At 35.8% G+C, this 21,217-nt stretch overlaps 1 protein-coding gene across 7 annotated transcripts in view; it reads right to left on the bottom strand.

Annotated features, from left to right (window-relative positions):
- The window catches only part of LOC113224983 (B-cell scaffold protein with ankyrin repeats), a 227,903-nt gene that overhangs the window by 167,165 nt on the left and 39,521 nt on the right, over nt 1-21,217 (bottom strand). For all 7 annotated transcript variants that reach the window (XM_026455030.1, XM_026455025.1, XM_026455026.1 and 4 more), the window contains one exon: nt 17,357-17,755. In XM_026455030.1, the coding sequence (XP_026310815.1) occupies nt 17,357-17,755 (399 nt within the window). The remainder of the gene's footprint in view (nt 1-17,356; nt 17,756-21,217) is intronic.

Genomic DNA, 21,217 nt, shown 5'->3' with positions numbered 1-21,217 from the left:
GCCTTTGCAAAGAGTATGAAAAAGAGGCTGTACATTAAAATTACCTATGTTTAAGTAACAATAGAATTGTTTTGTTCTGTTTTGTTTTTACTATCACGATTGAATAGCTAAATTAAATAATAAAGCATGAATCAATTAATAAAAGAACATTACTCTTCACTTTAAACTGCATGCCCTTGACACTGGATTGTATCTCTCTTATATCCCAGGTGCATGACTGTATTATCTAGGAAAATGGATCTAGTGCCTAATCTTTCCTTTCCCAATGTAGCAAGGTAAACCTTAAGTTACTGTGTAGAAACTGGAGTGTTTTTAGTGATGACTTCTACCTAGAAAGTGAAATGGAAGCCATAATTAATTTGTTGCCTAAAAGAAAAAAAAATTAAAATATGGATTTGATCTAAAATGAATACCGGAGACCATGGCGAACAGGAGGCAGGACTAGAGTGCAACTCCAAACAGAGCAGCAAGCGGGGGCTCACATTGTGAATTTTAGCTCCAGATTAACTGCAAGAACAAACCAGCAATCCCGAGAGGAACCACAGACCCTCTGAAGGAAGCGGACTGCTCCTACAGGACCCAGGAGACCACCACTCCAAAACTGTGAGTGCCCCAACTGCGGAAGTGGGAAAGGGAGACCCTCCTCTCCCTAACACACACCCCCACTGGAGAAGCTGAAGATCTGTTTGAGGGAGAAATGTGCAACTTTCCCTGACTGAGTCAATTTGTAGAGCAGAGCGAAACACAAAGGTAGAGGAGGCAGCAGAAAGGCCCTGGGAGCTCACTGGGTCCCCAAGCAGCCATTCCTCACTGGTGCCAAAGGGATCCATCAGGAAGATGGCCAGAGGATCGGGGGTAAAACTCCATCAGGAGAAGGAATTCTCTAGCCGAACTTTGTAACAATTTGAACGGGGCAAGAAGCCTCCTGGCCAGAACTCAGGGGAGGGAGCAAATCCGGCAAAATCTTGGAACCAACCCAAATGCCCATCCATCAACAAGCGGATAAAGAAACTGCGTGAGATATATATGATGGAATACTACACAGCCATAAAAATTAATGAATTAACAGGATTTGCAGTGACCTGTATGAGATTGGAGACTTTTATTCTAAGTGAAGTAAATCAGGAATGGAAAACCAAGCATCGTATGTTCTCAATGATACTGGGAGCTAAGCTGTGAGAAGACAAAGCATAGGAATGATGCAGTGGATGTGAGGGACTTGTGGGGGTGAGGGATAGAAGACTACAAATACTGTGCAGTGTATATTGCTTGGGTGATGGGTGCACCAAAATCTCTCAGATCACCACTAAAGAACTTACACATGTAACCAAATACCACCTGTACCCCAATAACTTATGGAAAAATTAAAAATAACAATAGTAAAAAAAAAAAAACAAAAAAGACAATATAAAACATTAAAATAAATACCCCAAATTTCTTGTGAATATGAATAACAACTAACAACTATGGAACATTGACTATGTGCCAGTACTATTCTTAGTGCCCTGCATATAATAACTCACTATACACACACACACACACACACACACACACTCTGCCAACCCAAGAGGCAGGCAATAATATTATCCTCATTTTATGGATTTCTTTGAACAAATATTTACCAGCCAACTATGTACCAGGTGCTATTCAGGATGCAGAGGACATGGTGGTAAACCTTCCTTCATAGGACTTGCAATCTGATAGGGGGAGGCAAACAATATATGAGTAAAATCTGGAGCGCAGCAGATGCTGACAAGGAGTGTGAGGAAAAGGGATGGGGGTTGCCATTTTTAATAAGGAAAATAAGGTTCTGAGCAATAAATGAACTCTTTCAAGGCCACATGGCTAGTGATTGCTAAAGTCAGGAGAATACTTAGCTAGTCAGACTTCAGAGAACCTTGATCACTACTAGGTATGGTTTGGTTCTGTGTTCCTACACAACTCTCATCTCGAATTGTAATCCCCAGGTGTTGAGGGAGGAATCTGGTGGGAGGTGATCAGATCATGGCGGTGGTTTCCCCCATGCTATTCTCATGAAAGTGAGTCAGTTCTCATAAGATCCGCTTGTTTAAAAGCGTAGCACTTCCCCTGCCCTCTCTATCTCCTGCTGCCATGTAAGATATTCCTTGCTTCCCCTTCACCTTCCACCATGATTTTAAGTTTTCTGAGGCCTTTTTGGCCATGCAGAACTGTGAGTCACTTAACCTCTTTTCTTAAAAATTACCCCGTCTTGAGTGTTCTTTATAGCAGTGTGAAAACAGACTAATACACTACCCTATACTGTTTCCCAGCCTACAGTTTTATCCATGCATACAGCAGCCATTGTATCACAGGAATTATCTGATGGAATTAAAAACACAAAATTTTCACAGCTGTTAAAAACAACATATGGCCCAAATCTCTATAAAAATGTCTAAGGCATTAATTCTTACCATAGCATAAGATTATACCTATTTGACATGCATTGATGTTTTAGTTAGGATTGCTAATTTACATAGAAGTGGTAATAATGAGTAAGTCAGTATGTTTATCAGTTCTTGTTTCTCACTGAATTATCTCACAAGGATGATTTACTTTACAAAGAATTCTCAGAGGCAGTTATATGTTGTCAATTGGTTTTCACTGCTAGAGAAAATACTTATTTTTATTGTGTCAAATGTGTTATCCTTACCAATAGGTAATAATGATTCTGCTTGGTCTAAAATGAGTTTGAAAATGACAGGTAAATATCTCAGTTGTTTTCCCTCAAGTAGCTTCAAATTCTTTACAATTATCTAAGAGGTCCTCGAATTTTGACAGCAGGCTTTTTTTTTTTTTTTGGCATGTTTTTCAGAATATTAATCAACATGTTAATCTGATATATTTAGGAATATTTTCATAAAAGTTCAGGGATGCTATACCTGAGGATTTTATTTTAACTTGTAAATTTAAAATTTCTCACTGCTATATGTACATAAATAACTTGGTGATGTGGTATCTTTTTTAATTTTTTAATTTTTAACTTTTGTTGTTACATAGTAGGTATATATATTTATGGGGTATGTGAGCTGTTTTGGTACAAGCATGCAGTGCATAATAATCACATTAAGGAATGGAATAGTATTTAGTTTCATATTTTCATGTGACTAGATAAAATGATTTTGAAACTGCTTTCTTCCATATAAAGCAAACTTCTACATAATATTTTAATTTCCTTTCACTTTCTCAGAAATATTATATATAAGTATGTCTGATCCTCAGCTTAAAAAAATTGTAGAAACTGAGTTTACTCACCTTTGAGACAGAAATAAGTTTTGTTTATCCCCTCATTTCTTCAGTAGGATATGTTAAATTTAAAAAGGACCCTTTCCAGTTAGGTCTAGGAACATTTTCCTTGAGTACCACTGTATTGATAGATAAAGCCCTAAAAGAAGCTTGTTTGGGGTTGGTGTAAAAGTAAGGTAATAGGTACTGAGTTTTGACTATGCCTCAAATGCCCTATGTAGAAATTTATATCCATAATCATATTTAATCTTCACATTCATCCCAAGGGATGCAGCCATTATTTTCTGAGAAGAATTATGATTTTACTGAGAATTGAGTTTTTAAAAAGTTAAATAAATTGTCATAAGGCACAAAGCTTCACTTAAACACAGGTCTGTCTGACTCCAAACCCTCTGCTCTTGGTCACAAAGTCATACTTTGCACTGAGGGTAAAAGACCTTTGGTAGATCCACTTAACCTTGTCCTTCCTCAGCCTCACACAAGAGAAGTTCTAGCAAGTGGGCCTTGTCAGCAGACTTGCTTGTGCTCTGAGATAGGAAGGGCCCTCATGACCCACCTGGTTTGTTTCATGTGTGACCATGCTCTCCCATTCCAGCCATTCCAATCTTCTCACCAGTTCCAGAATATAACCACAATCTTTCATTCTTCCATGTATGCTCTTCTGTTTTGCCTGTTGTGCCTAACCCCATTTTTCCCTCTAATTACTTTTCAACACTCACATCAATGTTGCTTCTAGTGGAAGATCCTTTTTCACATGGCAATAGCTCTTTGGATGCACTGCACCTCATTAGAACTATTGTCACATTGCATTACATTATTTACATATTATTTACTTTCCTGTCCCTTTCATTAGATAGTGATATCTGGATGTCCATAATCAATAATCTTTGGATCCACCTAAACTTCACGGATTAAAGGCCTGCCACATACTAGAAGCTCAATAAAAGTCCACCGATTTGGCTAAAACCATTATTTAGTGGATAAGCAGCCAAGCCAATGGGAAATACATGTATTCCAAAAGAATGCAATTACTCTTGTAGCCATATATTTATTTATTTATTTTATTATCATTGTTATTTTTTGAGACCGAGTCTCTCCCTGTCACCCAGGCCAGAGTGTAATGGCGCGATCTCAGCTTCCTTCAACCTCTGCTTCCCAGATTCTAGCGATTCTCCTGTGTTAGCCTCCTGAGTAACTGGGATTACAGGTGCGAGTCACTATGCCCAGCTAATCTTTTTTTGTGTGTGTGTCTTTAGCAAAGACAGGGTTTCCCCTTGTCGGCCAGGCTGGTCTCGAACTCCTGACCTTGTGATCCACCTGCCTCAGCCTCCCAAAGTGCTGGGATTACAGGCATAAGCCACCATGGCCTGCTGTAGTCATATATTTAAAAGAAAATCTTGCAAAGACAATATACTAGACACAGAAAATATGAATTTTCTGGTTTATGGAAAAAGCATCACGAATATCTAAGTGGTTTCCAGGGTTATGGGAAAGCATTACTAACATTTGAATATAATAATAAAGGAAAAAAAGATAAAATGTGTAATACTAATGTTTCAATTAACAATGATCCCAGAGATCAAAAGGATAATATAAAGCAAGTGTTTGAATGCATTATGATCAGAGTAATTTGGTATGATTAATATGCTCTTGAAGAAGGCACTATGGGGCACCATTTTACATCATTGAATCAAGATTAATATAGTAGAATATTTATCAAAAAATACAAAATAGGGAAGTAATATTATAAGGAAAAATAAAACTAAACCTTACTATAATAAGACCAAAGAGGAAAGAAAGTTGGTGTACTAAGAAGATGGTACATTAAAAAAGTGGACACTATTTTTTGTTTGAAATTTTGAAAGGTAAAGGCTAAAATGAAAGGAAATACATTTTTGTATGAAAAAGAAAATGTTTCCAATAAAAAATTCAGAAAATCATTTACTTTAAAATTTTTAAATTTTTTAAGTATTACTATACTGTTCCAGACAGAAAAACTTTCTAAAGCTCATTTAGCATGGGAAGATAACTGAAATTGGATTCAAATAAAATAAATTGCAACTTTATATGTGTAAATCAAGAAATGATGTCTAAGATATTAAATATGTTACATTGTGACACTCTTGTTAAACCTAGAATGCAGAGGTGCCAAATAAAAGCTGAGAATGTCTCATGGCTGAAAATAAAGGTGACGAAGAAAGGGAAAATTCACCACCTGTGACAGCATTAGCTCAGCTGTCCATGTGTCCAGGTTTTTATATTTCAAGATGACAATACTGTTACCTCAGATTTCATCCTAGACTCTGAAATCTAAAGACTCGAACACATAGATTAGACTTGAGTACGTATATATCTAAGAAATTAGAAGTGATCTAGTTCTCTCCGAGTAGCCTAAAAATTATTTTTTCAAAGTCAAACCAAAATTTGTTCGAGTGTAGTTGTTTGAAATGGGGATGCTGGAAGTATTTGGTCCACATTCCAGCTCTGTTATTTTCTAGTTGCCTCCTCTGTTTGTGTTTTTACTTAAAAAGGAGAATAGTACTACTGACTGCACCTAATGTTTTTGTGACAATTAAACTTTAAAATGTGTAGGAAGTTCTTATATTGGTGCTTGGCTCATAGAAATTTATTAATGCATGTTATAAATTAATTTTTAAATGGAAGGAATAAAGGAATTGATCAATCATGAACAAATAAGGGAAGAGAAATCATATACTCTCTTGTCTAAGTGCTACTGCCATTTGGCTTAGAACTTTGGAAAGGAGAAGCCAGTGTTCTGACTCAACATGGGTTCTACCAGATTCTTCCCCACTTCTGGACCATGGGTCTTGCACAAAGAATGCAAGGTGTCAGAATTTCAGTTTCACAATCTGTCAAACAGCAATGTTTGAGAAGATATTATTTGAGACCACGTTTAATGCTAGAACTGGTTTAATATTTATAAGAAAGGTTTTTTTAAAATCTTTCATATGAAGTACCAGAAAATTCTTCATATACATTTATAACTTCTATTTTTCATAATAATTCATCTGTAAGTAGCTATAAAATTTTTGCTTCTCCCTACATCAACATATTGAACAACTCTGTGTAATTAAGATTATTACCATTTGAATCTATGCTTTCATTATTTTGAATTATTCATTCCAAACTGGAATCTTTCATTGGAGTTCAACTTTGATTTCAGTGAGATTTTCATTTCTCATGGAACAGTTGTCAATACATCATTTCTGAGCCAAAGGCAAAATTTGAAATTCTGGCCTATCATTTCAGATTTCGTTTAATTTAAAAAAAGATTATTCACATATTCATTTAAGTTTAGTCTTATAATTTATACCTTGCTTTTTCCTCTAACATATTATGATTTTGTTTTAAAATGTTTGTATGTACATATTTGGCAAGTACTCTCTCAACTTTTAAACAGTTTATATTCTGCACAATCAGAATTATATATGGAATGAAATATGCCAAAATGTTAACAGTGATTGCCTCTGGGTATTGTCATTCTAAGTGACATTTTCTTCCTGCTTCTTTTATGTTCTCTGTACTATTCAGATTTTTTTTTTACAATGAATATGTATTATTTTTATAATTAGAAAAATAAAAAGCTTTTAAATATACACATAATTTAATTTTAGGCTGGGCACGGTGGCTCATGACTGTAATCCCAGCACTTTGGGAGGCTGAGGCAGGTGGATCACGTAGGCCAGGAGTTTGAGGCCAGCCTGGCCAATATGGTGAAACCCTTTCTTTACTAAAAATACAAAAATTAGCTGGGCATGGTGGTGCATGCTTGTAGCCCTAGCTACTTGGGAGGCTGAGGTATAAGAATTGCTTGAACCTGCAAGGTAGAAGTTGGAGTGAGCTGAGATCGCACCACTGCACTCTAGAATGAGACCTTCTCTCAAAATACATATTTTTTTCTTTAAATTTAAAAAGTATTGTCCATAATTCAAAGTCAGGTGTCATATATTTATTGCTATAAAATTAAATATTTGAAATTATATAGTAGCTATCTTGGAACGAATATGGGAAGAAAGCAATTGTGTATCTCCTTTGTCCTAGTTTCTAAAAAGTTATGAAAACCTAAGAAACAATTACACATTAGATATAAATCACACTTTCTCATATTCCAAAATAAGTTCAATGAGTTGTAATGAACTTGGCCAGTTGAATAAAAAATCAATTATTGTATATGGTGCTGGTCATTGTGAATAATGAAGCAATGATTCAGACAAATCCTCCCTGCTTAAGAATTGAAGGGATGATAGAGCATTTATTAGGGGATAGGGTAGCATAATAATGGAGCTGAAAAATACAGGTTCTCAATTTTCATAATGTTAGTCAAATTGAATTCCTACAAAAGTACTTGAAGAGAAAGTAATGTTGAATAACAGTTAAGCTTCCTCTTACGGGAAGCTATTAAATGGATTGACGAGCATTACTTACCTCCCTAGAAATACATTTTGTAGCATTATGATACTATTAATAGTAAAAAAATTCAGATATGAGATGAGCTTTAGAGGAGCACTTGTGATGATTTCCATATATCTTAATATTTCTCTTACAATCAAAAGGAAATAATAATTGCCTCATAAAGAGCACAACCATAAACATTTAATGGATATAGTTCTTGAAGAAAGCCATGTAATTTCAACCCTTCTATTATGCACCTTATAAAATGGGATAGTAAAATTTTCAACTCTCTCAATACATGAGAATATTAAGACACTAGTAAAAGTAATTTGAAATCACTTGTGAAAACTTAAGGTTAAAAATACATATCCTCGATAAATGAATGTAAGTGAATTCTCATTTGGTGATATCATAAAATGTCTGACTTTTAAAATCTTAATTTCTTAATTTAGTTTAAACTACCTATTGCATTTCTCAGTCAAGAATAAAGTTAAAATTACGAGTTTCTCACTCTATTCCCTGTGTGAAATACAAAAATATGGCAAAACAGTGTCAGATACATCATCTGGTATCAAGCTGTTAACTAATCTCATATGATCCTATACCTTAATTTCCAGCATAAATATGTGTGAACAAGAAAATGTTACTGATGTTAAGAAAATAAAGTTTAAAGTGTCTGTCTTGAAAAATAATTATTGAGGTTACCAAGTGGCTGGTCACCAGCTAAGTGAGGGCATGTTCAAGTCAAACACAGCTCAAAGGTGTACTCTCCCTCCAATGGATGGCTCAATCATCACTAAGTGTAGATTTTTTTGGACCTTAGATTAAAGGTAGACTTCAGGATACCAACTGTCTCGACATAGATTTCAGAACAAGATGATTTATAAGAGACAGTAAATTTTTTTCTTTTTTCATGGACTCTGTACATAGTTTCTTCCCTTTAACACTAGAGTTAATTTTCAGAAAAGCCTTGGAATCGTGCTGTTTATGCAGCAGACGATCATTTCCCATGTGGCACTGAAATGTGAAAAAAAAATCAGCTTTTAGCAAAGATAAAGAGGAAATCATCTAAAGAAAGGTAAGATTTTTGGAAAGCAAAGAATAACATAAGCTAACTTCTAAGTTATTAATAACACAATGATCCTGAGTAATATGTAATAGTGTACCTTAGTTTTTAGTTCAAAAAGGGAGGCAGTAGAACTCAGAAATAGGGTGCATACATTCATAATATGAATATGGTTAAAAACTACCCAGAGGCCAGGCGTGTTGGTTCATGCCTGTAATCCCACCATTTTGGGAGGCCGAGGTGGGTGGATCTCTTGAAGCCAGGAGTTCGAAACCAGCCTGTCCAACATGGTGAAACCCCATCTCTACTAAAATTACAGAAAAAAAAATAAAAAATTAGCTGGGCGTGGTAGTGCACACCTGTAATCCCAGCCACTCAGGAGGCTGAGGCATGAGAATCACTTGAAATCTGGAGGTGGACGTTGCAGTGAGCCCAGGTCCCACCACTGCACTCCAGTCTGGGTGACACAGCAAGACCCTATCTCAAAAAAGAAAAGAAAAAGAAGAGAGAGGAGAGGGAGAGGGGGAGAGAGGAGAAGGAGAGAGGATAGGTAATGGGAAGAGGGAGAGGGAGAGGAGAAAAGCTCCCCAGAGTCGTATACAAAATGCCATTACCAACACGCTAAAAATATCCTGATCAAATGCCTTTATCTTATCTTATTAGCAATAAACAAATCATAATTACATTCTGGTGTCTAGGACTAATAAATTTTTACTAACCATTTTGTTGTTTGAGTTTCATTCTTCAATATATATGAGACTGACCAAACATGACATTTAAAAAGAAAAGAATTAAAAATAGAATTTAAAAAGATAAATTTATTAATATATTAAAAATTTCTTCAAAGAGAAATTGAATATGTACCATACATTGAGGGAAAAATCATTGAAACCTTAGTCCTTACAGTCTTAGAAATAATTTGAACGACTGTATTAAATCATGCAAGCCAGAAAAACTCTTTGGGACACAATAAAACCCTTGTGTGAAGTATCAGATACCTGAACTCAATTTATAATTCAGACTTTTTGAATAATATTCTTTTCAAACAATCCATCACTTTAATTGGAATTCTGAAGTTATAATGAACTATTAGTTTCTTAGAGAAAGAAAAAAACGTGAGTATTCAATCCCTGAGTCTTAAAGTTGGCAGCTAATAATTTTTCAAACCTTAATAAATTCTAGAAGCACAAAAACAGTCGTACCAGTCTTAGTCCTAAATATACTAAATTATCATTACACATTTAGTGATAGAATTGATTATTGTCTAAATTTGTGAACAATCAAAGTAAGTGTTTTAAATCCTGCTAATTAAAAAAAAATGTTTTTACATAATATTTTATTATGAGAGACCTTGTCTGCTACTTTAAGGTATTTTGACTTTATTCCATAGATGACATAGAGCCCATAATATAGTGTGTGTTTTAGAAAAATAGGGAGGAAAAAGGCCACCAGCTGGGAGGTTCTAGTAGTAGACTGTGAAATGGAAAATGAAGATCTAGGCCAATGGATGAGAAATGGGAACAAAGATACAGTTCCCACAGAAATTAATTGAACGTAGAAGATGGGGAAAGCTCCGGGATAGTGCTGAGCTGATGACTTTGGATTACTTTATTTTGAAATAATAATTCACCCCCTTCTTTTAACCTCTTGATTCTAATAGTGTTGAAGAATACAGAGCAATTATTTTATAGAATCTTCCTTGATTCCACAAAAATCTCCCAGTTTGATTTGTCTGATTTTCCTCATGATTAGATTGAGGTTATGTATTCTTGACAAGAATCCCACAGTAAACCTTTCATCAAGAGGTTTCAACAAAGAGAAAAACTACACTGTACCATAAACATTTATAAATCTGCACTTAAAAACACAATTTGTGCTTTCTGGATTTGTGGGGTTTTTTTGATGTTGCGAATGTTGACATTTTTTTAAATGAAGTTTTTGTTGTTTTTGTTTGTTTATTTGTTTGTTTTATTTGAGCCAGAGTCTCGCTCTGTCGTCCAGGCTGGAGTGCAGTGGCACCATCTGGGCTCACTGCAGCCTCCACCTCCCAGATTCAAGTGATTCACCTACCTCAGCCTCCCAAGTAGCTGGGATTACAGGTGTGCACCACCATGCCCAGCTAATTTTTGTATTTTCAGTAGAGACAGGGTTTCACCATGTTGGCGAGGCTGGTCTCGACTACTGACCTCAAGCGATCTGCCTGCTTCAGCCTCCCAAAGTGCTTGGATTACAGGCGTGAGCCACCGCAACAGGCATAAAAGAAAGTTAACAACATTCCATTTTTAAAGTAGCAAAAAGGAGAAGAAAAAAATGGTAAAAAATAGTTACAGAGAATATAGAATGTAATGAAAGTCATAAGTAAGCAATAATCAAAATTAATAAAATTAGATAAGGAAAATATTTTTCAAGCAGAAATGATATGAGACGAATGTATTAATAAAGCAACTCTTCAACTGACTTTGAAGGATGGTTGAGATTTCAACTGAAAGTATGTGGAAGGATACTCCAGATGAAGAGAAAAGTGAAAGAACAATGGAGTGAAGGCAAAAATGGAAAGGCTGTGTTTGTTCAATGGTGAATGATGCAATTACCCTATTATACAGTATGTGTCTACATTAATGCTGGTGACAGAAATGTCCTGGACAACCATGCTGGAGCCATATCTTCAAAGAGCTGAAAGACCATGCAAAAAGGAAGGACTTCATTTGAAAGGCTACAACATCTCATTGAGCAGTTCTAGGAAGGTCCAGTGAGTCAGAGTTCTTTTTTTTTTTTGAGACGGAGTCTCGCTCTGTCGCCCAGGCTGGAGTGCAGTGGCCGGATCTCAGCTCACTGCAAGCTCCGCCTCCCGGGTTTATGCCATTCTCCTGCCTCAGCCTCCCGAGTAGCGGGGACTTCAGGCGCCCGCCACCTCGCCCGGCTAGTTTTTTGTATTTTTTAGTAGAGACGGGGTTTCACCGGGTTAGTCAGGATGATCTTGATCTCCTGACCTTGTGATCCGCCCGTCTCGGCCTCCCAAAGTGCTGGGATTACAGGCTTGAGCCACCGCGCCCGGCCGAGTCAGAGTTCTTAAGCAATACACGGCACAGACAGAAAGAAAGGAGAACAATGCTTCTGCATAGTTTGTTTCTGTTGTGTTGTTTGTTTTGTTTTGTCTTTCCAATAATTCTACTGTTACATTACTACTTTTCATTTTGTCCTTCCAGGGTGGACAACCAGGGTGCCTGGTCCAGAAGTGACAGGGGCAGAGTCAAGAACAAAGAACAAGGGAGGACACAGGTCTTGGAGAGGTGCCAGGATCCTGAAAACCAGAAGGATTCAAGTACATGTTCGTGAATCTCAGAAATGGCAGTTGATTTTACAACAATTTCAGATCAGATTATTTATATTACCTATAAATGTGGAAAGACTAGAGAAGCAAATTAGGTAACAAACCAAAACTAACAAATATATAGAGGACAGAAAAAGGAAGAAATGTCACACAAACGGTTATAAAACACACAGAAAAGAGGAAATACATCTGGATTTGTGTTATTCTCAATCTGGGAATTAAGAAGACAGGAAATTTGGTTTTCTTAATTCCTTTAAAGGAAATAAAATACTTGGAGAAAACATAAATTATTGTATCTTTTAAAAAAACTTTTTTAATGTTAAAAACTTTTCTCTGGAGCCTTGATTAATTATAAAATAGCTTTCTCTTTCTTAAAATTTCCTCTGATTTTTCTTTGTCTTATATTAATATATTAGAACATTTAATTATTTCCATGACTTTCTTGGCATTGTTATTATTCTCTTTTTCATAGCATGTTTCTGAATAATAAGTTCCCCTTATTCCTTGTATAATTTATTTATGGAATGAGGAAAAGTAGAAAAGGGACAGTAAAAACTGCATTCCACATTCTTTGTCCTATTTCACCCATTTTTTTTTTTTTGTACTGATCTCAATTTAAATGCAAGACTTTATGTCTTCAACATGAATGGCAACATAAACATAAAATAATTTAGCAGAGCACTTAAGCAAATTTATCACTGCATAGACTACAGCAAACAGAACCAATTTTTTCAAAGGACACAACCCACATATAAAAGTTATTTTATGCAGTTTGGAAATTGCTACCATTTTGTAGACTTGAAAATACAACTATATGCTTCTGGTTGCATTCTTGTACCTCAGACAAAAATACACTATATTTGAACATCCTTTTCCAAATAAGATGGTTATATTTTCCAATTGGCATATCTAAGTTACGCTAAGAAATCGGAGTCCAAAATCAATGTGGGCAGATGAGAAATAATAGTGTCTCCAAAATAGTTCTGTGTTGTCTACAAGGTGTGAGTTTTTCTCTCATCAAGTATGAATAGAAATATAATTTGAAGATATAGCAGAATACCACTTTCATATCCACCTAAAAATACGAATTATAAAACAAAACAACTGAAGCAATAAAAAGGTATACATCAAATATTTTTACATAATAATGACATTATAGCTCAAGTGGCCAAAATAACATGAGTTCTTTGAATAAATAGAAATTATGGGTGTGAGGAGCCATCTAAAATTTTACTAACAATCTTCAGGGAGAAAAGTAGCATATGCTTACTTGTGCTTTATTGTGATTTAAAAAAATAATTTTCCTATTGTAACACTTTTTTCTTTTCACTCAAAAAAGTTTAATGTACTTGAGGAATACTAACAAGAGAGCAAAAGAGATCGTAAGAAACTTGAAAACTTCCTGTTTAAACATTATGGTGTATTGTGAATATTTCCCCTTTTTATTCTTGGAAATCATCCCAACACACAATGAGGAAATATTATGCAAATATCCTATTTAGAGGAAATAGGAAACAGTGAAATTCTAGACCCAAATTCAATGAACTGTTTCCTAAAACAGTGATAATAGAGCATAAGGGTGTACAGGAGGAAACAGAGAAAAGACACTTTGAAGAAACAGTCCAGAAGCTGCAGATTTTAAAAAACAGCCAGCAAACATACTTCCTATAAGGCTAAGGGCACATTATAGATATGAGGCAACAATTTGAGGGAGAAGCATCTATGGAAGCAGTCTGGTTCTAAAAAGTAGACAAAGTGAGGTTAAATGAAGAACTATACAGAAAAATCATATTACAGAAAGTAGTCTACATCTGTGGAAGCAGAGAAGTACAGTCTTTCATGGTAAAATAACAACAACAATAACAGAACAGAACAATAAAATCCGCTCTATTTCCACTGGCTGAACTGAAAAAACTCACTTTTCTCAGTGACACATAAGAAAACCTGAGGCCGGGTGTGGTGTCTCATGCCTGTAGTCCCAGCACTTTGGGAGGCCGAGGCGGGCAGATCACCTGAGGTCGGCAGTTCGAGACCAGCCTGACCAACGTGGAGAAACCCCATCTCTACTAAAAATACAAAATTAGCTGGGTGTGGTAGCACACGCCTGTAATCCCAGCTACTCAGGAGGCTGAGGCAGCGGAATTGCTTGAACCTGGGAGGCGGAGGTTGCAGTGAGTGGAGGTCACACCATTGCACTCCAGCCTGGGCAACAAGAGTGAAACTCTGTCTTGAAAGGAGAGGAGAGGAGGAAAACTTGAACAAGCATAGAATCTATACAAAGATACTAAAAGAGAAAAAGTGAGAAAGGGAAGGAGAGAGGGAGGGAAGGAAGGGAGAAAGGGAGGGAGGAAGAAAGCAAGGAAGGGAGGGAGGAAAAGAGGAAAGGAGAAAACCAAAGGAGATAGGGAGCAAAAACTAAAAACATGTTACCATAAACAAAGTTGAAAATTGTAACCAAACATTTCACCGTGAATTTTTAATGTAATGAATAGAAATCACCTTTTGAAAGCAATTATATAGTGCAGATATGCAAGAAGTTAGAGAGAGGTGAGTGAATTAAGAACAAGAGATGAATTTTAAATTGCAAGTGCTCAACCAAATGGTACAATGAGAAAAAGTAAAAGTACTATGAAAATGAAAGAGATTGGAAGTAATACAGAGGAAGAGAGACTCCTGGAAGCACAAAATGGTAGCAAAAGTTAAAGTGAAAATGCAAACTAAGTAAATTAGATATTAATAGAGTCAAAAGGGATTAGAGAGAAATTGTAGAGTGCACTTCAGACTAAAGATATCCAAAATACATAAAAAAGGAATCCCTGAAAAATAAACCGTAAACTTATATATAAGTTAAGAAATTCTTCATGAAATAAAAGAAGAGTTGAATCTATATTTTGGGAAAAAGATAAAAACAAAAATAAGAAAGCATGTCCCTGGGAAAAATAATCCAGAATAGTCAGCACTAAAATAGTCTAGTAAAGTCACTAAACTTCAACTATAAATGAAGAATCCTTTAGTCAGCTAGGCAAATACAAATTCTGTAAATTCTGCAATGCTAGAGACAGAAGGGCAATAGCAATACTGTCCTCAGACAAACTCTACCTTCAGTGTAAGACAAGAGACAAACTCTTTTAAACATCCAGGAATTCAGAAACATTGCTTCCAAGGGACCTTCCTCAGGAATGATTAGAAATGACCTTCAGCCAACCAAGGGATTATTAAAATCACAACAACAAAGGAAACTGTCAACAAGGTAAGCCCTGTTAGTAGATCCTCACCCAGTGGAGCCTTCAGAGGATCTTAGTTCCGGACAGCTTGACTGCATCCTCTTGACAAAGCCTGCTCCAGAACCTCCCAGCTAAACCTCTCCTAGATTTCTAAATCATAGAAACTGATATAACCATTATTTATTAAGTTGCTAAAAGTTAGAGAAACTTGCTATGCAACAACGGACAACTAAGACAATGCTTTTAAAAACTATTGAATTTGGGCCGGGTGCGGTGGCTCACGCCTGTAATCCCAGCACTTTGGGAGGCCAAAGTGGGCTGATCACTTGAGGTTATCGAGACCAGCCTGGCCAACATGGTAAAACCCTGTCTCCATTAAAAGTACAAAAATTAGCCGGGCATGATGGTACATGTCTGTAATACCAGCTGCTCCAGAGGCTGAGGCACAAGAATTGCTTTAGTCTGGGAGGCAGAGGTTGCCATGAGCCAAGTTCATGCCACTGCACTCCAGCCTGGGTGATAGAGTGAGACTCTGTCTCAAAACAAAACAAAACAGGCTGGGCGCAGTGGCTCAAGCCTGTAATCCCAGCACTTTGGGAGGCCGAGACGGGCGGATCACGAGGTCAGGAGATCGAGACCATCCTAACACAGTGAAACCCCGTTTCTACTAAAAAATACAAAACAAAACAAAACAAACAAACAAAAAAAACACTAGCCGGGTGAGGAGGCGGGCGCCTGTAGTCTCAGCTACTCTGGAGGCTGAGGCAGGAGAATGGCATAAACCCGGGAGATGGAGCTTGCAGTGAGCCGAGATCCAGCCACTGCACTCTAGCCTGGGTGACAGAGCGAGAAGAAAGTTGTTTTCCACCAGGAAAGAAGTATAGTGAGAAGTGTAGTGAGAAGAGCTTCTAGCAAACCATTTGGGGTTGATATAGGTTCCCTGGATTTCCAGAACTCCCAACACTTGTGCTTGATCCAGGTTTGGAAATTACTAAAAGCAAGAGACTGTTGCTGTACTGCTGCTCTGAGGGCAGGATGGTGATAGCTACTCTGGGAATGGCTTGTATGCCCAGAGTTTGTCTGGAAAAAGATAAATGGAGATAAAGGAAGTTTTATCTTCAGATAGATGTGGACAAGGTAGGAGAAACACCCAGCCAGGAGATATCTCAGTGCCATTTTCATCATGAGAGACATATGAATGAGCCATAGAACTCAACAGTAAGAATCTATATGCGTTAGACAACCACAGCTATGATCTTAGAGAAGAGAGAATATTTGACTCATTAAGAAACTGCAGGAGAGACATTCCCAGCGAATAAGGGATTTCCAAAAACTCAGAAATTTGCTCCAAGTAAAAGAGGCAACTTTTAATCTGATGTGGCCAGGATAAAATAATAGCTTCACTCCTTCCCTTTAAGCCATGAAACCATAGTTGGAAGACTGGGAGTTGAGAGCAAAGTACAGACTAAGAAAACCAGGGAAGCAGCTGGCCACAGCACCCCTTTCACACCAAGTAGAGTAAAACTATGGAAGGGAGAAGCTTTAACATTAGTAAGTTGCAGCATTTTGATTATTACATGGAAACGTAATTAATTAATTAATGGGACCTTGTATTTTATCTAAAGGTTACATGCTTAAAATTTTAAAAGCTCTGTAATTGTAACCCAGACCTTCAAACCTTGAACTGTTACTCACTGGTAACACTACTAGAGTATATTAACTCATGCCTCACCAGTTATATAAGAAACCAGCTTCCAGAACCAAACTGTCATATGGCTGAGCATACAATACTTGTTCCACCATGGTCTCATCCAGGCTGCCCTGTAGAATATATTTATAAGCCATTTTTAAAACAACGAATAAGCCTTGATTGGAATGGAGCTAAAAATTAAGAACCTTAATGTATTTTGTGGACAGTACAATATACTGTTAAATAAAAGCAGCTCTCATTTTTCTTATTTTAATCCTAACATCAGTTATTGGTTCTAAAAGAACTTGCAATTCTTTAATTACAAAAAACAAATAAAAATGAAACAAACAAAGATTTGGCAACATTACCTTTGAATATGATACTCTGGATTACAGAGATGTAGTCTTCAGGTTCCTGCTCAGTTGAGATCTCCCATCTGCTTTGAGAGATATTTAATAATTCATAAAGCTGATGTGAATTCATCACTCCACAAAGCAAAGTAACTACACTTTCTGGTGAATGAAGTATCTTTTCCAGAAATTGACATTTCTTTGGAGTTAAGTCTTTAAGCAGACTATTTGATAATATCAAAAGTTTACATTTGTAAGAGGTTAAGTTCAGCAACTCCAAATGCTGAAAAGAGAAATTCTCCAAGCGATATAACAGGATCGCTTCCCTTTGCACAACATGTAAAAATACTTCTGTCAAGTACACAGCCCATTCCTCAGCATCCTCTTCATATATCATTATGATGTCTTTTGTATTTCCTGAAAAACAAAAAATATTTTCTTATATTTGCAATGCTATCAGCAGGTTATTATTTTTCAAAAATTTTAATATGCTTACTAGGCAATATATTAAGTTGCTGATACCAGAGAAAAACTATATGAAAGTCCTTCATAGTATTAAAAAACCATAGATTAAATAAAACTAGAATTCAAAGATAAGTTGATTTAAATTTTAAAAAGAATGATAAGAAAAAGTATAATAAATAAGAAAACAAGTTGAGAGCCAAAACAATACCATTACCCAGATAAGAAATAAATTAGAAAAAGAAATGAGTAGATTAGACATAGATAATGTTATAGATAATATTTTAACTTCTGGCCCAAAAGAAAAGCTTGATATTTTCATAGTAATTCAAAAAAATAAATAAATAAAGGAGGAGAACAAGGCTAACACAACTGTTGAAAATACGATACATTTAGTTGAGAGTTAAAAACAGAAAAGATTCAGTATAAGGATGATCCAAAAACCTGAAGTAGAAGAGAATAATATACACATTAAAATGTTGTAAAACATATAATTTTTAATAATTTTAAAAATCCTTGTAATAAGAAAGATAAAGGAGCCAGCTTTATCAATCAGTGTGAAACAATCAGGCTCCAACTAAAACTGTTAAAGAAAACAGATTTTGCTGGGTGTGGTGGCTCACAACTGTAATCCCAGCATTTTGGGAGGTTGAGGCGGGCGGATCACGAGGTCAGGATATCGAGACTATCCTGGCTAACACAGTGAAACCCCTTCTCTACTAAAAAGACAAAAAACTAGCCGGGCGTGGTGGTGGGCACCTGTAGTCGCAGCTACTTGGGAGGCTGAGACAGGAGAATGGCTTGAACCCGGGAGGCGGAGCTTGCAGTGAGTGGAGATCGTGACACTGCACTCCAGCCTGGGCAACAGAGCTAGACTCTGTCTCAAAATAAATAAATAAATAAATAAAAAAGAAAAGAAATCGTGATTACATTGTCCTTGACTCAATAATTAAAAAATTTCTTCACATATCCAGGAAGGAAAACCAAGTCACCATGATAAGAAAAATGTGAGGTTGGTGTTGATTTCTTCAGAGCAATTTCCAGATGAATTATAGGAAAATTTTTGTAAAACTAATTTTTACAGTATATTCATACTATAAAATATTGCATAACAATGAAAAAGAATGTAGCAATGCTACATGCAACATGGATGAATCTAAAGACATAACATTGAGTGAAATAAGAAAGGGTATATATTGCACAATTGTATTTATATAAAGTTCCAAAGCAGAAAACTTGATTCACGGTGATACAGATCTGAGTATTTTAGGGCAGATTTAACAAATTAAAGTAGGCATGAGAGAGCCTGCTGGAGTTCTGGATATGGTCTATATCTTGATCTAGGTGGTAGATATTTATGGAGATATACATATATATAACATATATATGTGTAAATTCACTCATCTACATATCTTAGATATAAGTTATACTACAATAAACCTGTAAAAGCTAGATGACTTGGGGAGGGAAAGCCATAGGAAATAAGTAAAGCATTTGTAACATTATCACATGTATTTGAAAAATTAGAGAAAATATGCTAATAATGGAGGTTTCACAGGTCTTATAGGGCATTTACAAAAAGAATTAAAGAGAGGTACATTTCAATATTTTGCACAAAAAACAAAAAAATGAAGTAAATACTAATTCCAGAAGAAAGCCCCAAAATTTATGAAAGAAAGCAGGATAATTATAGATTATTTGGATCAATAGTGTGCATGTGTTTATAGTTATAATAATGTAAAAACTAATTAATTAATGACAAGTTGAGATTTAAATATTCTGGAGAATAAAGGAAGAGTAAGACAAACAAAAGTATAAAAATATCTATCTTATGTATTACAGGAAGACAATAGATAATAGCTAAAATTAGTAAATCAAGAAATCGTAATATAAATGTATCTTTTTGAAACATGCAAAAGAATAAAAAAAGAAACTTTGAAAAAATTATGGTTTTTAAGGTTCTTAGAAGGGTGGAATGGTATTTGGGGAAAGGGAAAGTAAAGCACTGTCGATTTTCACTATGTTTTATCATTGTTTTACATGAAAGTGTAACTGTAATCAAAATTTAAATAATAGAGGAAAATCCAGCCAAAAAATAGCCCAGAACCAAAGTAAAGTAAGAGGAAATGAACGCAACTTTGGAAAAAGAATAGGGTGAGTTGAATACATGTACATATAGAACAACAACTAAATGCTGAGGGCATTATGATCACACAACAAAATGCACGTTAACTTGATGAAATAAAAGTGATTACACAGCCAGAAAAACTGAGTATTTGGGGAGGAGAAAGTAAAACATACTAACCTCATGTTTAATACAATGTAATCTTTTCACACTGCCTAAATTGGAAACATTAATTTAAAATAATGACTTCATTCAATATTTCTGTATCATCATTTTTCCCAAGATAATAATGAATAACCTAAAAAGTACTCAAAGAAGTTTTTATCTTAAAATTAATATATCATTAGTTTTACTTTAAATTAACTTCATATTTAAAGAATCAAATAGACGCAATTAAAAATGATAAAGGGGATATCACCACCGACCCCACAGAAATACAAACTACCATCAGAGAATACTATAAACACCTTTACGCAAATCAACTAGAAAATCTAGAAGAAATGGATAATTTCCTGGACACTTACACTCTTCCAAGACTAAACCAGGAAGAAGTTGAATCCCTGAATAGACCAATACCAGGCTCTGAAATTGAGGCAGTAATTAATAGCTTACCAACCAAAAAAAGTCCAGGACCAGATGGATTCACAGCTGAATTCTACCAGAGGTACAAAGAGGAGCTGGTACCATTCCTTCTGAAACTATTCCAATCAATTGAAAAAGAGGGAATCCTCCCTAACTCATTTTATGAGGCCAACATCATCCTGATACCAAAGCCTGGCAGAGACACAACAAAAAAAGAAAATTTTAGACCAATATCCCTGATGAACATCGATGCAAAAATCCTCAATAAAATACTGGCAAACCGGATTCAGCAGCACATCAAAAAGCTTATCCACCATGATCAAGGTGATGCAAGGGGATGCAAGGCTGGTTCAACATTCGCAAATCAATAAACGTAATCCAGCATATAAACAGAACCAAAGACAAGAACCACATGATTATCTCAATAGATGCAGAAAAGGCTTTTGACAAAATTCAACAGCCCTTCATGCTAAAAACGCTCAATAAATTTGGTATTGATGGAACGTACCTCAAAATAATAAGAGCTATTTATGACAAACCGACAGCCAATATCATACTGAATGGGCAAAAACTGGAAAAATTCCCTTTGAAAACTGGCACAAGACAGGGATGCCCTCTCTCACCACTCCTATTCAACATAGTGTTGGAAGTTCTGACTAGGGCAATCAGGCAAGAGAAAGAAATAAAGGGTATTCAGTTAGGAAAAGAAG

Source organism: Piliocolobus tephrosceles, chromosome 3 (genome assembly GCF_002776525.5).
Source record: "Piliocolobus tephrosceles isolate RC106 chromosome 3, ASM277652v3, whole genome shotgun sequence".
Lineage (NCBI taxonomy): Eukaryota > Metazoa > Chordata > Mammalia > Primates > Cercopithecidae > Piliocolobus > Piliocolobus tephrosceles.
This window is presented reverse-complemented; position numbering and strand designations above follow the sequence as displayed.